This window comes from Cynocephalus volans, chromosome 1 (genome assembly GCF_027409185.1).
Source record: "Cynocephalus volans isolate mCynVol1 chromosome 1, mCynVol1.pri, whole genome shotgun sequence".
Taxonomy (NCBI): Eukaryota; Metazoa; Chordata; class Mammalia; order Dermoptera; family Cynocephalidae; genus Cynocephalus; species Cynocephalus volans.
In genome coordinates this window covers 282,607,600-282,624,871 of record NC_084460.1, presented here as the reverse complement: position 1 = coordinate 282,624,871, position 17,272 = coordinate 282,607,600, and the positions used below count along the sequence as shown (strand labels likewise).

The window sequence follows — 17,272 nt, the reverse complement described above, 5'->3', positions numbered from 1 at the left end:
GTCGGAGGTGCCCTTCCCTCACTCATCCCCCATCCCCACCTCACGCCCAGCAAATCCAGAAGCTGCGGCCTCTGGTGTCCTGGCCTCCGCCTTCCCCTGCGGGGCAGGGGCGGCTCCTCGTCGGCCCGGCCAGGGCGTGGAGCGGCGGTGGCTTGATGGTCCCGGGGGGTCCGAGTGTGTGTCGCGGGCTGGGGATGGGGGCGGGCGCGGCCCCTGGGTGTCCCTAGCGGTCCAGGTTCATAGTCCAGTGCTTGGCTCCGGCCGCGCCGCTGTCCCTGGCGGCCGAGGAGGCGGCAGGCGCGCTCCCGTTCGGTGGAGCCCCGGCGCCGGCGGCGGCCTCGCCCTCGTTCTTGAGGTCTTGAAAGACCTGCGTGAAGAAGTGGGGGTCGGCGTTGAGCCGCAGCATCTGAGGGCTGAGCCGCTGGATGAGGCGCAGGCAGCGCTGCCAGAAGCGCTCCTTGTCGGGCTCCACGAGGAAGGGCTTGAGAGGGTAGGAGATCTCGTTGCCCATGTAGGAGTAGGCGAGGTAGAGGCAGGTGAGGAAGGCGGCCTGCAGCTCGGCGGCCGACGCCAGCTCGTCCCCGCGCAGCGACTCTCGGCACAGCAGGTACACGAACACCAGGTTGGCGGGCGTGATGAAGGCCTGGTCTTGCCAGCCCTGCAGCAGCAGCGAGCGGTCCACGCCGCGGAACCAGCCCACCAGCTCGCCGGGGCTCAGCTCCTTGAGGCGGTAGCAGCGTCGGCACACGAAGTCGCCCAGGCAGCGCAGCAGCTCGCCGGTGGACGCCTGCACGATGACCCTCCGCGGCGAGCCGCCAGGCACCTGCGGCGCCGCCTGCGGGGCTGGGGGCGGCGGCGGCGGCGGCTTTCCCCCGCCCGAACCAGGCGGCGGGGCGGCCGCGCCGCCCCCCGACGGTGGCTCGCAGGTGGCGGCGGCTGCGGGCACGGTGGGCACTGGCACCGCCAGGGGCTTGGCAGCGCCGCCGCCGTCGGGGGGGTCCCGGCCCTTGCGGAGAAGGTTCTCGCGGTTGCGTTGCTGGACCAGGGGGTCGGGGCCCGTGGACGCCGGCTTGGGCGTCACCTTCTTGCTGCCTTTCTTCTTCTTGGCGGACGCGGCCACCAGGCGCTTCCAAGTGAGCGCCGAGATGAGCACAGACGGCCGCTTGAGCCGACTCTCGCCTTTGCCGCCCTTGCCCCCTGGCGGCGCCCCGTAGCCCCCCAGCGCCTCGTCCCCCGCGGGCGGCGCCTTCTTTTTCTCCTCCGGCAACCCTCCGGGCCTCCGGCCCTTGGCCGAGGAGGCCGGGGAAAGAGACAGCACCGTGCCCATCCTGCAGAGCGGGGCCGGCGCCCGGGCCCCGGCGGGAACCGCGGGCGGCGCCGCTGCTGCTGCAGCCCCGGGGGACCCGGCGCTGGGGGCCTAGCCCCGGCCCGGGCGCGCGGACGGGCGAGGAACGCGGCTGCTCGGCGGCTCGGCGGCTGCTGCTCCGAGTCTGAGCTGCGCCAGCTGCAGCGTCGGCCCCACCCCTTGGGCCCCTTCCCTCGCCGCGCCGCGCCCCGCCTCACGCAGCCAATCCTCGCCCAAGCTGCCCTCCTGACCGGCGGCTCTCCTGGCCAATAGGATCTTGCCTGCCCATCTCAAGTCCCGCCCTGCCCCCACCCTCTGTCCGGGGTCCTTTCCCTACACTTGAGGGGAGAAATGGGAAGGAGGTGGCCCCGACGTTAGAGGGACCTCCCTGGGGTGAGAGCTGGGGAAGGGGAGCGGCTGCGTCTGTCTCTTCCTTCAGGTCCTAGGGCCCTAGGGTCAGCTTGTTTTGATGCACTTAGTCGCAGTAGCAGAGAAGCCAGGGGAACAGCCTTCCCTCCGCCTTCCATCTCCCCATCCCCCGCCCTCTGAATACGTGTAGGGGCAGCGTGGGCAGTGAGTGCCCTCATCCGCACGCGCGGGTCCCAGCTGGGTCGCGCTGCGCTGCTCCAATTTGGCCGTCGGGTTGGTTTCCTCTTCACCGCCCTCCACCCACTCCCCTTCCCCAGGCCACTACGGAGAGCTGCCTGCCAGAGGCACATTCTTGCTCTGTGAGGGGGGTGTTAGCGGGCCAGGCCTTCCTGCAGGTCACAACCTCTCTCCTTGGGGGTCCCTATTTGCGGGGGGAGGGAGCAAGACCCTCAGATAACTCCCGGAGGCCTCTGTTTGTCATCCTGATTCTCTGCAGCTGAGCCCATGGGGCAGCTCCTGGTCCCTGGCAGCTCCTAGTCCCTGGCAGCTCCTCTTGGTTGATTGTCCCCACCAACACACACTATTCTAACACTTGGGCGGGTAATGAATGATTGGTCGCTGGGAAAACGCTGGAAATGGGATCGGTTGGTCTCCGCAGGCTTGGACAATGGACAGGGCCTCCTGTGTGGAGGGAGGCCCGAGGCGGTTGGCCAGACCTCCAGCCCAGCCCTGGGTCCAGGCTGAGGTGGGTTTTCATCATTACATGCTTCCTGCCGCTCAGGTGCCAGCTGTCCCCACTCCAGCTGCAAGCTGTTAGGCTGGATCTTGCCCACTTCTCCTTGGGTCTGGCTGTTCCCAAAGAGCCCACAAGCCCTTTGTCCTAGGCTTTGGACTCCCTAGGCCTTACCTGCAGTTCTGAGCCCAGCTGGTTCTGGGCCTATTTTCTATCTGTCATTGAGGACTGTGTCCACCTTTCTCAGGGGTCTGCTCTCTATGGCTTCCTCAAAACAGGAGTCTTCTGGCTTCTTAAGGGGACCTTAGGGGTGGGTATGGATTTGATGGGGAGAGAAGCCCCTGCCTATAGATTCAGTACAATCCCCAGAATTGCCCCTGGAGTTACCTCCATCCACTGCTGTCAGAGTCATTTGTGTATGTGTGTGTATGCGTGTGCGCATGTGATTCCAGACAAGCTATTCCAGAATCCCCTTGGGCTGCAGCGCCAGCCACCAGAGGCACCAACATTTCTCAGCAGTCACACTGTTCCCACTCACTCACACTGTCCTGGCGGCCTGCGGTCTGGCTGTCTTGGTTCCACACCTCTTTGCCCCCCGTACACATGCAGACCTGTACCTCCTCCCTGACTCATCGCCCAACGTGCACTTTCTCAACAGGGTCGCTCTTGCTTGCTTTATCCTCTTGCAGCCCAAGCTGACCTGCCCAACCTCTCATTCTCCCCCTAGTTGCAGAAAAAAGGTCCCTCTTTTCAGCTCCAGTAATTGGCTCCACTTCCTCCTACAAGGTCTTCTGAGTCAGCCTTTATCTAATACCCAAGGAACAGTTGGTTCACCAGTAGTTAAGGACAGGCCCCACAGAGACTGAGTTGCGCTGGCGGAAACCCTGGGCATGTGGATCTGAATGGCACGTGGGTCCTCCCAGCTCTGCTCCTGGGAGTCCCTCATTGACGTAGGGCTTATTGTTGGTGTCATTTAGGACAAGATCTTCTACGCAGCACCCACAATGTCACCACCATGGTACCCCCAGTCCAGGCCCATCTGTGACCTCCTGCTTTCCTCTTGGTCAGAATCAGAATTTCCCCCTCTGCTTTAGGGAACCCAAACCAGGTGCCTCAGAGAATATCACTGCCCTTCTCACTCTTCACCTTGCCCTGCCTCAGACCTTCTTTCTGGCTCACATGCTCCCCTCCCTCCTGCATCTCTGAGCTCCTACCATTGGACCAGAACCCTCCCTCAGACCACCACCCTGCCTTCTGTCAAGATCTTGAAATGCCATCTCTTTCAAAAAGCATTTCTGGACTGATTGGAAGGGACCTATTGCTCTTTCTGACAACAGCCTTTCTGCCTCTTCCCATCAGCAGTAGCTGCTGCATAACAACTTGGTTAAGGGCTGGACTCTGGATCCCCAGCCTAAGATGTGCAAGATGGATATGGATGGAAATTTAAAGGGCAAGCAGACAAATTAATCAAACAGATCTATAAAGAGTGACGTCATTACTGTTATATATAAGCCAGAGGCATTAAAGGATGAGCAAGGAGGATGTTATGTTTCTACAGGGTGGAGGCTAAGGGGGATAAATGTACTGAAACCAGAAAGGCTTTGCGGAGGAGGCGGGCTTCATGGAAGGGTAGTGACTTCCCCCTACATCTGCAAGTGTACTCTTCTGGTTGGGTTATGTAGGCTCTATATTCTGTAATTCATTTATTTATATCAGTATCTGTACGTTGCTTTTTGACCATCCACTTCCCATCTCTTCCTCTGGCACAGTGCTGCCTGTATCAGACTCTCTTAGAAGGGAAACCTTCTGAGCCCAGGCTCCTGGTCTATCTCCAACACTCTGTAGGTTACCTAGAACAGTGTCTGTCCAGATATCTGCTTATTTCTGAAGGCTCTTTAAGACGAGGACTGGAGGGTCTAGACCAAGGTAGGATCGTGGCCTTGTTGACGAGGATCACTGATTTCACCTTAGATGAACTGCACACTCACTCACCTGGACCTGAGTCCCATCTTTAAGAGTACATCTCTAGGCAATGCTGGTCAAACTCTTCTTCCCTTTGGCTGTTCTTATCTCCCTCTCTGAGAGGCCATAGGCTGGAAGGCAGCAGACAGAAGTTCTAATCCATGGCTTGCCAGTTGTATGACCTTGGGAAAGTCATTTCAGCTCTCTTGGACTCCCTTTCTCCATATTAAAATGTAAGGATTCTATATATTTTACTTTTATTATCAGATAAAAACTGAATTTTAAAAGAATAAGATAACATTTTAGGAATCAGACTAATGGAGGATTCCTAAAGCCTCTTCAAATTCCACAGTTCTGATTCTAAATAAAATCTGTCCTTATGAAACTGTTTCACTGTCTATCTCCAGCCCTGTCTAGATATCCACACTCTGTTTCTGACAGGCTCAGTCTGTGTGTACACAGCATCCGTGTGATGCCTGCACTTCTGCAGCTCAGCCAGGGAGACAAAAGGGGAAGAGAGCTTGAGCTCTCAGTGATGTAAATCTCCCCAGGTCTCTCCAAGCTTTAGAGGAGCCCCTAGAAGGTGGGGAGGCAAAGGAAAGGAAGCCAAGATAACTTAAGGTCCAAGGTCTCCCCAGTAAACTTCAAGGCTGGAAGTCCCAGAACCCAAGGTCCTTGCACCCCCATGTCTCCAAGGGACCCCTACAAAGAGGCTAATGACAACAGATTCTTAAAACAGCCAGGATGGAGACCCAGCTTGTGCATCTGAGTGCCTGGATCCTGATGCTCTCCTGCGTCCTTGCCAATCCAATACCCCCACCCCAGGGTCTCAGCTCCTGAGGTATGCAAAAGGGGAGGGTGTGCACCTACCCAGCCTTCCCTCCCTCTCCTGAGGATTTTACCCCAGGGGAGCTGGGATGGGGAGAAGTAAGGCCTTGGGGAGGCAGCGGAAGGGAGCAGAACCCCTCTCCAGGTAGTAGAACCCCTCTCCAGGTAGTAGTGGAGAGTGGGGAGAGGGGATGAGCAGAGAGAAGAGATGAAACTGACACAGGAGGTGCTGCTAGCTGCTGGGAGGGAGACCCGCATTTTCATGAATTTCCAATTCCAGCAGGCTCTTTGCTAGAAGGACTTAATTAAGGAGACCTAATATAGGTTCTTTAGAATAGAGAATAGGGTTGAGAGCACAGAAGAGGAATGTGACGCCCTGGGGCGGGGAGACTGGAGGGCCCAGGGTGAAGGGGACAGAAAAGGACAGGGGTGAGCTGGAGGTTCCCTTTCTCTGCTGTAGCTCTGCTTTCTTCCTTGATGGAAGGGGTAGTCATGCCTCCCTTCTAGGTTACCTATGCTAGTCCTCTCCCAATTCCCTGGCTCCTGTTTCACTCCCCTTTGCTGCCCCCTGAGAAAAGCTCTCTCTGCCAAGTGCTCCCAGCACTCTGCAGTAGCTTTATCTCTCAGTTCACCTTCTCTGCCTCTGCCAAGCCCCTTTTTTGCCTCCTCCCTTTTGCCCTGAACCCCAAGTGTCACCCCCCACTCTGTCTCCTTTCTGGGCCCACTGGTGCCCAGCATAGCACTACAGATGTAGGAGCAGATCAAGAAGGGCGGGGGTGGTGGCTGTTGCTTTTCTGGGATATTCTTAGCATGTCTGGGGGCTGGAGCTGGAATGAGCGTTTCCATCTCAACCAAGCAGGTGGCTGCCAGAAACTGTCGCTGTGACTGGGTCTTCATCTAGTCCCTTACCCTGTCCCTATCCCTGTCCTCTCTGTCTTGATAACACTCCATGAGCACAGACTGTCTGAGAGTCCTGCCTTCTCACCCCTGTGTCCCGGATAGGAGATTCACTCTGACCCAAGCCTAGCCCCAGCAAGGTCTGCAAACCCTGCTTCCGGAGACTCTTGGGGAAAGAGAAGGGACTCCGAGAACTCTAACTCAGGTGCTTCTGGAGCTGCACACTGCCTTCTCCTCTCTGCCCCGAGGCCCACTTTCCTCTACCTCCAACAACCCCTGCATGGTTCTTTGTTCCTAGACTCTAGCCATGACCATGACAGCCTTTCTTGACTTACAGGAATCACCCAGAAACTCTAGAGACCCAAGAGCTGCCTCCTGACATAGGCTGAACCCTGGGTCCCATCCTTCTTTGGGACTGGACAAAGGGCTCAGTGGCCTAGATTTCTTCATTAGTGGAGAGGCAAGGAAGAAATCTGACTCACTCACAAATAGCTGAGAAAACATTTGTCACCTTGAAAGAGACAGACAATGCAGGGGTTCCTATATGGCTTCTGAAGTCACTCAGGTCTGAGTTTCAAATCCAGCCTATCCACTTATGAGATAGGGGTCTTTAGGCAAGTTTCTTAATTCGTCTGAAGTCTGTAAAAGTGGACCATCATCATAGGGTTGTTGTAAATTTTTATTCAATTTTACAGTGTCCGAAGATTCTTGTATGTTACATGCGCACGATGCTTGGTGTTCAAAAAACGTTAGTTGGTACAAATTATATTTTCATTGTTATTTTTACAGAGTGGGAAAGGTTTGTGTTACCTGCAATATTAGGGTTTTTTTCTTTTTTTTTTTTCTCATTAGAACAGTCTTCATTAAAGGGCCAGGGTGGTACTATCATTTCTTTTCTTTGGTTCTGAGACCCAAATTTACAGCTGATTTTTTTTCTTGGCTACTGTGCTGGCAGCCACTGCTACTCAGACTGTTTCTAGGGGTTGTTTGATTTGCTTCCTGAGGTCATGAAGACCTGACAGTCAAAAGGTACTTGTCCCCTTCTCCGGTCCCACTGCAGGCCTCATTAATTTTGTGAGCCTCTGAGTACGTGTTCTGTGCAAGGTACCATGCTAGCCCCATGCCCTGACTGTACTTTGTAGAAGGCGTACTCTGGCTTTTCATTCCATATCCCAGTGTCTCCCCAAAACTCTAGAGACTCTGGAGTTCTTTTTTTCAAGGGCTTTGAAGAAAATATTCTGCAAAATTATAAAATCTATGTAAGCAAATACTCTTTGAGAAACTGTAATCTACATGGTACTGGACTAGATGCTGGGGACACAAAAAATGTGTGAGGTAGGGCTCCAGCCTTCAAAGAATGTGCAACCTGGGTAACAGATATGAAAAATAGTAACAAATAGGAGTAAAGTGATCAGAGCTCTGTGATCAGTTACAGAGGATGGGATTTGACATTTGGCTAATCCTGTCCATCCCCCTCCACCTTCCTCCATTGCAGCTAATCCATCTCCAGCTTGTCCTAAAGTCTCATGAACAGGGAGTTGAAATCAATTTTTAACTGAGATTCAGTTCCTCCACCTGGTACTGTGTCCTCTCCAGTACATGGCCTTCCTTGTTCAACCCCAAGCTGTGGTGATAAACACCTTCCCAAGAAAGAGCCAGGCCTCAGCAACCCCTACTCACAGTGACAAAGATTCCTACCCCCTGAGCATGATGAGGCGTAATGAGTGACTCCTTGTGTGAAGGGCCCTAGTGGGCCTCCTTACTGCTCCAACATCTTAGTTGGATAGGAGCCATTTCTGTTTCTCTCCGATTTGTCCAAGATTAGGAGCAGGTAGGGTATGGGCTTTGAAACAGGTTCATTAATTTGTACTTGACTCTCTGTGGTTCCAAAATATAAAGACAATTCTTTATGTTGACCTCCTTTGAGTAAAAAGGCATTCTTAATTTCATAAACTGGAGCCCCGCATGTACTCACTTTTGATTTTGACTAGGGAGCAGAGAAGAAGAGTAAGGTTGTGCACTAGATTAATGATTCCTAAACTACACTGCTCAGCAGAACCACCTGGGGGGCATTTTGTAAACATATATTTTCTGGGCTCTACCTTAGACCTATAGAATCATATCTTCTTCAGGTGGCTCAAGATGTAATTGCTGTAGGAAAAAATCAAGAGAGACAAAAGAACTCTGGGAGATGACTGGATCCCACCTGTTCTTTCTGGAGACCACCACCATTGGTGCTGCTGGCCAAACATCCAGTCCCCTGCTTCATGGTAAGAATACCCTAATTTGCCTTTGGAAACCACTTCTCTCACACTCCTAATCCATGTGGTTTACATGGGGTTAACCCCTCCCTAAACCCTAAAGGTAGATTCAAGACAAGGACCTGGCCATCTCCTGTTCTGGTTGCAATGGTTCAGAGATAGGCTGGTGACTAAACCAGTCCAGTGAGACTCAATCCTTGGAGTTTTACTAGAATTATTGGGAAAGAGATGTTTTCCTTCTTCTGAGGTTGCTGAGCTGATGGGAGGAAAGCTTTGAGTTGCTGGTGACTCTCTTGCCTCTACATGGAGAGAGGTCACCTGAAGTGATGCACAGGAAAGCAGAGTCAACAGATGGAGGGACAGATTCCTGATATAATTTTAGCCTCTGGATCCAGCTGGACCTGATGCAATTCTATGAGCCAATAAATCCTGCCCCTCGCACTCCCCACACAACCTTTTTTAATCCCAAGGTAATTTTAGTTGCAAATCTAACACTTGCAAGCAAAAATATCCTCATTAATAGAACTTCATGACTGGAAATTTTCCTTCCGGGAATTTGTCTGTAGCTTCGGAGAAGTACATGCTTGGTCTTAATAACTGAGGAGGGTGGTCCCTTACATCTGGTTGTCTGTGGACGACAGAATCTGGAGGAGGCACTGTTGACCCAACCTGCATTCTGATCCTCTGTTTATTTCCTGCTGGACTCTTTACACTTCCTTGTCCAAACCATAGCTCATGTTTGGCATTCTTCATCAGGTCCCAGTAACACTTCCTCAAAGTAAAAGCCTTGGGATGGAAGAGCCACTTCTGCACAGGCTGCACAATTGTCAAGTCTTCTTTCTGGGCTCCTGCCAGGCTGCATTCCTTAGCTTCCTGCTTAATGAGAAATTCGATGCTTTACCCTCCATCATGCTTCTGAATCATGTTTGCCCCCAACTGGTGTATAAGGCAGCTGTGGCCACACATAACCGTCTTTTATCATCAGGGCTATCAGCACAGTGTCTCTAGGGGATGAGAGTCAGGGAGGGGGTGGGAGGGGTGGCTTGTGCTTTAAGTTGCCCCAGAGTTCTTGTTGTCCAGGATCCAGCATTCCTCGTCTGGCCTACCTTTGGGAGCTTTCACAGGGGAGTGGCTGGGGCTCTGATCAAACCACAATTACCAGTTACAACATGATTCACACCTGTCTTTTTTATTTTTAACTCCAAAGCTGTTTATTTTCAAGTAGTTTGTGGATTATTCTGCAAGGGACGATATTTTCCTATCCCACTCTGTGGGATCCTATGAGTAGTTGGGCATTCATTCATAATTCATCTTTTTGTCTTCCCATTCATTCATTCACTCAACACGAATTTGAGTGTGTAAGAAATTATCTTTTAAAATTTTTTTGGTTAAATTAAACCTGACTTCTAGACTAATCCTATTGGTGTGAAGGAATATTCTATCCTAGTTGTTATGGGAACTCTGTCTTCCTCCCAAAGGTTATACAATAGTTCCAGAAAATGGAGGAAGGTCTCTAGCACGGTCTTTGAAGAATTCATTGTCCAAGTCCACAGGACCCCTCAAAGTCTGGCATCTGTACTGTTTCCAGGCTGTTATTTAGGGTCGGGAATCTTTAAAAGTTATGCAATATGTGAGACATGCAAAAAGGTATAAAAATAAAACAACATATTCAACACTTAGTTTAAATAATAAAATATTTATATAATTTAATCCCCCTTATCTTCTCCTCCCTGATAACTTCTTCCCTACCACCAACCCTCCATCCCCCAGAAAAAATTAATATTCTAAATTTGGCATTTATCCTTTCTATATATTTCTTTATTCTCTTACCACATATGAAGATATCCTGTTTAAAACAAAAGTGTGTATGTGTTTTATTGCTACATAAAAATTACCACAAACTGAGATATGTAGAAACTTAAAACAACATCCATTTATTAGCTCATTTCTGTAGGTCAGAATTTCAGGCAGGCTGACTCAGATTTCACAATCAAGAGTTGGGTTCTTATCTGGAGGCTCTGGGGAAGAGTCAGCTTTCAAGCTCATTTGGGATGTGGCAATTCCTTGGGGTTGTGGTTTGAGGTTCTCATTATCTTGCAGGCTGTCTGCGGGGTGCTTCTCCTAGAGGCTGACAAAATTCTTCAGCATATGGCTCCATCCATCTTCAAAGTCAGCAATTGTGCATCAAATCCTTCTCACACTTGGAATGTCTCTAATTTCCACTTCTCCCATCCGCTGGAGAACACTTTTTGCTTTTAAAGGGCTCATATGATCAGGTTAGTTAGATCCACCCAAATAATCTCCCTATTTTAAGTTCAGCTGATTAGTAACTTTAATTACATCTGCAAAAATCCCTTTTGCCATATAATGTAACATAATTATGGGAGTGACATGTGGGGGGGGCCATAGACGCCATCTTGGAACTCTGTCTATCATTACCAATCTAATATCTGTTTATCTATCTAAAGACAGTTGTTCCTATTTTAACTTTATATAAGTGAGACCATACTATACTAGTCTGAAACCTGGTTTTTTGTTGTTGCTTTTATTTTTTGGTTTACATTAAGTTTTTAAGATTTATCCTGTTAATATCCCTGTTGATGTTGATTTTTCCTGCTTCATAACATTTCACTGTATAAGTATAGTAAGTTTTACTTATTTGTTCTCCTGGTGACTGATATTTAGGTTGTTTTCAATTTTTTATTATTGCAACCAATGTTGCTATAAATATTTTATATGTCTGTAGTGCACATGGGAGATAATTTCTCTAGGAATCTACCCAGTAGTGGAATAGCTGGGCTATTGGGCATGTACATTTTCAACTTTGCTAGATATTGTTAAATTGTTCTCCTACGGAATTGTACCAAATTACACTCCCCACCTGCAATGTATGCAATTTCCTATTGCTCCGTATCTTTACCAACTTGTGATATTATTAAATTTTTAATTTTGGCCAGTCTAATATATGTGAAATAATTCATTGTAATGCTATATGAATTTTATTTATTCAACAAATAGATATTTATCAGGTGCCACTTCATGCCAGGCAGTTTACAAAACAGACAATGTCTGTGTCCTATTGAGTTGAAAAGGCACAAACATATACATATTTATATATTAATATGATTAATATATAAAATAATTCATATTATTAATATTATAACTAATATTTATATATAATATATTTTTAAGTGTATGGCTTTTCCACTGGTTTACAAGACCCTGCGTAATCTTCCCTCTGTCCTTACCTCTTCAACCTCACCTCCTACTCTGCCCCACCATACTGGCCCCCCATTTTGACTTTGCATTGGCCATTTTCTCTTTTTGGAACATTCTCCTGGTTATAAGCTGAGTTTACTTCCTCTTCTCATTCAAGTGACCATGGTGTTCATTTGACCAAAGGGTCAAAAGCCATTGTCTTAATGAGGACTACCCTAACCAGCCTGCTATGGACTGAATTGTGTCCTCCAAAATGTTAGAGCCTAACCTCCAAAGTAATGGTATTTGGAGATGGGGATTTGGCCTGAAGGCAGGGCCCTCCTGATGAGATGTGTCCTTACACAAAGAGACACTAGAGAGCTTACTCCCTCTCTCTGCCATGTGAGCATCCAGGGAGAAGGCAGCAGTCTACAGCCAGGAAGAGAGCCCTCACCAGAACCGGACCATTTTGGCACCCTGATCTCAGATTCCCAGTCTCCAGAACTGGGAGAAAATAAATTCCTGTTGTTTAAACTACCCAGTCTATGGCATTTTGTTATGGCAGCCTGAGCTGACTAAGATAGACCTATTTAAAATTACAACCTGCAGGCTGGCTGGTTAGCTCACTTGGTTAGAGCAGTGTTGTAACACCAAGGTCAAAGGTTCAGCTCCCTGAACTGGTTTAGCTCTGTTGGGTAGAGCACAGTGTTGTAACACCAAGGTCAAGTGTTGTAACACCAAGGTCAAGGGTTTGGATCCCTGAACTGGCCAGCCACCCAAATAAAAAGAAAATTGCAACCTGCCCCTGGCCCATGCCAATCTCTAGTCCTGATCCCCTTTACCTGGCTCAATTTTTTTGTCTGGAATTTGTGATCCTCTAACCTACTATATAATTTTCTTTATTTACTATGTTTGTTGTTTGACCACACACATACTAGAATATGAAATCCAGATTTTTTTCTTTTTGGTTCACTGGTGTATTCCAAGTGCCTAGAACTCAATGAATACCTGTCGGGTAAAGAATTGCTGAGGAGGAGATAGGATTTTATTTTATATAGTGTCTGGAAAGGCCTCTCTGATAAGGTAGACATTTCCCAGTTATTACTGGTGTTGAGCATCTTCAGGGTATTTTCTCTTTTGATCATTTGGGGTTTCCTCTGCTGTGAATTGCCTGCTCATCTCTTGCTTATTTTCTAGTGATTAATTTATCTTCTCTTTGTATTTGTAGAATTTCTTTATAAATTCTGGATACCAATTCCTTGTTAATTACATATGGTTTTTATCTTCTCCCAGGCTACATGTTGACTTTTCTTTTTTAAAAATGGTGTCTTTTGATGAATGGAAGCTTTTTGTATGTTATCTATCTTTTCCTTTATGGTTTATACATCTAATTTTAGAAGTCCTTCCCTCTCTTAGAATTGATATTCTCCTAAACTTAAAACTTTAAAAGATTTTTTAAAGATTTTAAAGTTTTCTAAAAAAAAGTCTTAATGATTTTTCTGTTCACATTTAGGTCTTGTAACATGCTTTTATACTGGGCGTGAAGTAGAGAGCTTTTTTTATTTTTTCTTTTGGTAACACATGGAAAACCTTTATTACCAGTATCATTTATGGATTAATCCTTTTTCTTACTGATTTTCAGTGCCATTTCTGCCATGAATATATTTTCCATTTTTGTGTGGATCTATTTCTGAGTTTTTTTCTCTTTCACTGGTCTATTTATCCAATCAATACAGAAATCTTTACTAAGACTGGGAACCACAAGGGTCAACTGTGGCCTGACTAAAGCTCTTTGTGTAGCTTTCTTCCCAGAGAAGAGCCACTCTCCAATGCTCCTTAGGGAAAAGGCCTCTGGTCCCTCCTAGGCTTGGTGACATCAGCCCCTCACCTATCACCTCTTGCTTCTCTCTCCTCAAAACCTCTGCAGCTTTCATTTCCCCTGGAACAATCTTTTCAATAAGTTTAGAATTTGACTGAGGACTGGAAGAGAGGTGGCCTGGAGGTGACATCTGAAACATCAACTTTTTTCAAGATCAGGGATACCAAGAGGGATTGGGAGAAGGAAAAGGAGTCAGAGGTTCAGGCTCAGTCCCTGGATCTCTTCTCTCTCTACATTCACTCCCCAGCTGAAATTTGCCCATATGCTGATGACATTCAAATTTACATCTCCAGTCTGAATCTCTTCCTTAAACACAAGACCTACTTGAGATCGCCACTTGGATGTATCATAGGCATCTCAACTTGTCCAAAACCAACTCCAAGCTGTTGCTGCCGCCATCCACATCTGTGTTAACAGCAAGTCTAGTCTACCAGTTGCTTATGACAAATGCTTTGAATTATCCTTGACTCCTATTTTTTTTTTTCACACCAATATCTAATCCATCAGCAAATCTTAATGGTTCTATCTTGAAAACATATCCAAACTTCAACCACTTTTCACCACCCCGCTCTTCCTCCACCCTGGCCCAAGCCATCATCATCTCTTACTTGGTTTACTGCATTAGCCTTCTAACTGTTTTTCCTACTTCTTTCCTCCCTGCAGTCTATGGCAGATAGAGTAGTCCTGTTAAAATGGAAACCAGATCACATCACTCCTCTGCTTAAAACCCTCCAATGGCTCCTTTCTCATTCAGAATAAAGGCCAATATTCTTACTATGACCTGCAAGGGCCTATGTAGTAGATTAAAGATAGCCACAAATTCTTTGACAGTCCTCCCATTGAGAGGTGTATTAATGCCCCCCTCCCTTGAATTTGGATGGGCTTCATGACTGTTCCAACCAGTAGAATATGGCAGAAGTGCCGCTGTGTTCATGTCTGGGACCAGGCCTTAGAAGACTGGCAATTTCCATTTCCTGTCTCTTAAAACATTTGCGCTTGGAACTTTGAAACACCATGTAGGAAATTCAACTACCTTGCTGTAGAGACTACATGAAGAGGAAGAGCAGCTCAGCTGAACCCAACCTTCCAGCAATCCCCACCAAGGCACCAGACATGAGAGTGAAACCATGTTGGATTCTACAGACTAACCACCTGCCAAATGAACACCACAGAGTGACCTCACTTGATGCTATGTAAAGCAGAAAAATTGCCCAGTTTGAGTCCTGTCCAAATTCCTGACTCTCAAGTTGTGTGATAGGAAAAGGTGGTTGTTGTCTTAAGCCACTAAATTTGAGATAACTTCTTATGCAGAAATACATAACTTGAACAGTTACCTAACCTTGCCCCCCTTTCCCCTTTCATCATTATGATTTCACTCACTGCCTTCTTCCTCCTCACGCCTCTTTGGCCATAGTTGCCTCATTGCCGTCCCTGAAACCCTCTACACAAGCTTTTGCATGGGCTGTTCTCAGTGTACGTTCTTCCATGTGCACGTAAAAGAAGCAGGATCAAGTTGTAATTACTGTTTTGAATACTACTTTTTTCAGTTTGTGATAAGTAATATTTGGAATATTGTGATAAGTAATGTTGGAATAAATATTCTACCAAAACATTTTAGTGGATGTATAGTGTTCAGTTATGTGGATATTGTTTTACTAACATTTCATTATGCAATTTTCTAATGTACAGAAAAGTTGAGAGAATGCATGTGAAAACTCATATATTTGCCACCTCAAGAGTATAATTAACCTTTTACTATATACGCTTTATCACATATATATTTATTCTTCTATCCAACTTTTTTTTGAAAATACATTTCAAAATAAGTAAGGTCAGGGCTTTTTAATGTATTTGTTCATTACGGTATCCCTAGTGCCTAGAATAGTGCCCAGCAAGTAGTAGGTATTCAATAAATATTTGAATCAATGAATGAATTCAGAAAAACAATACAAAAACAAATAGTTCAATAAATCATCCTGACATACAAACATATTGAGAAACTCAACTCAGATGTCACCCCCTCCAGGAAGCTTTCCTTGAGTGACCCACATTCCCCACCAAGCTAGGTTGAGAGCTCTCTATGTTCCCATAACATCTGGACACTTAGCATCCACCTCTTACACTTAAAGTATTGTATTATAATCATCTTATACATTATTTTCCCTATAGAAGGTGAGCTTCTTGAAGACAAAGACCATTTCTCATTTGTCTTTATACCCCAATGCCCAGTACAATGACTTGCCTAGTAAATCGTAAAATGGTGAGTGTGTATTGAGTATTTACTATGGGGTATGTACTACTATTCTGTGTATGGTACATGTAGTGTGCTTTATATGGATAATATCACTTAATGAGGTCAACAACCCTATGAGGCAGACATTGCTATTATCATTTATATTTTACAGAGGAAGAAATTGGGGCACAAAAGGTTAAGTAACTTGTCTGAAGTCAACAGCTAGATACTTGTGAAATTAGGAGTTGAACCCAGGCTTTCTGCCTCTAGAGCTTGTCTTTATAGCACTACGCTGCTTCCTACACAGAGGGGGCTCTTCTGTAAAACTTATGAAACATGGCTTCAGGTACTCTCATTTAGCCAGGTCCCCCCGCCACCATGCCCACTTTTTTTTTTTTTTTTGGTGGCTGGCCAGTATGGGGAGCCAAACCCTTTACCTTGGTGTTATAACACTGCCCTCTAATCAACCGAGCTAACCAGCCAGCCTGGCCAAGCCCCTTCTAAAGTCCTGGAAGGGGCCCTAGTAATGTGCTCAGCATGCTGTACACTTTCTCTTAAGTTTGCAAAACCAATATTTCAGCCCAAACTGGTTAAGATTGTTGTCTCTTTCCACTCAAGCTTCCTTCTATTACATGTCCTCTTATGCTAGAGGCTATGGCCATTTCTTGGACCAAGCAAGAATTGGGATAATATTTAATTTGGGTTTAGTAGGTGACCAGTTTCTAGGGCTGCCATAACAAATTACCACAAGCTTGGTGGCTTAAAACAGCAGAAATTTCTCTCCCACAGTCCATAATCTGAGTGTTGGCAGGACTGTTTCCTTCCAGAGTCTCTGTGGAAGAATCTCTCCCAGCTGCTGGTGGCTGCTGGCATCATTGGCTTGTAGATGCATCAGTCCAATCTCAGCTCATATATGAAAGAAACTTGGTAGTGGTTTTCCCAAAGTAGATGACAATCTTAAAAATTTACATGATGTTATCAATAAGTTTCAAAGCCAAAACAAACTTTTAAAGCTATGAATAATAACATAAAAAGTTATTTCAATTATCCATGCTAGAGGAAAGACTGGATTATCTTTCCATTCTTTCTTAGGCACTGATATTACAAAATTGTTGTCTCCTGGAAGTGGTGTTGTCCTCTCTGCTTCGTATTGAGTCTGTGATCACAGAGTATGCAGCCAAGAAATGTAGTAAAAAAGTATTACAGAAGGATCTGTCAAGCAGTTAACTAATAAAAAGCATTATGCAAGGTTTTGTGGGGTTTTTTCAGATTTTGTGATGTTCTTGGTATTTGTCAGCCTTCTAGAAATCATCATTTGTTATGATTTCTTTTCTCATTCTAAATGAATATTGACTTTCCTGACTAACGTTATACTCATAATTTTGTAATCTCTTTTTAAGAAAGGCCCTTGAGATTGTATAACCTTCAGGCCCCATAAAACCTCCCATTGCCCCTTTAAATAAGACACAGAACCTATCCCCAAGGAATTTGCAGTTGGAACCTGCAGTTTGCAATAAAGGCATCAGTCTGGGTAAGACTTTGTCTCTCCTGGAGGTGATGTTGCCCT

The 17,272-nt window shown here is 46.8% G+C and overlaps 1 protein-coding gene across 1 annotated transcript; it reads right to left on the bottom strand.

Annotated features, from left to right (window-relative positions):
- Positions 1-223: 223 nt before the first annotated feature.
- On the bottom strand, positions 224-1,327 carry CDK5R2 (cyclin dependent kinase 5 regulatory subunit 2). The gene has a single exon (XM_063080400.1). It carries the CDS (start codon positions 1,325-1,327, stop codon positions 224-226), a length of 1,104 nt encoding a protein of 367 aa, XP_062936470.1.
- Between the last annotated feature and the right edge of the window lie 15,945 nt (positions 1,328-17,272).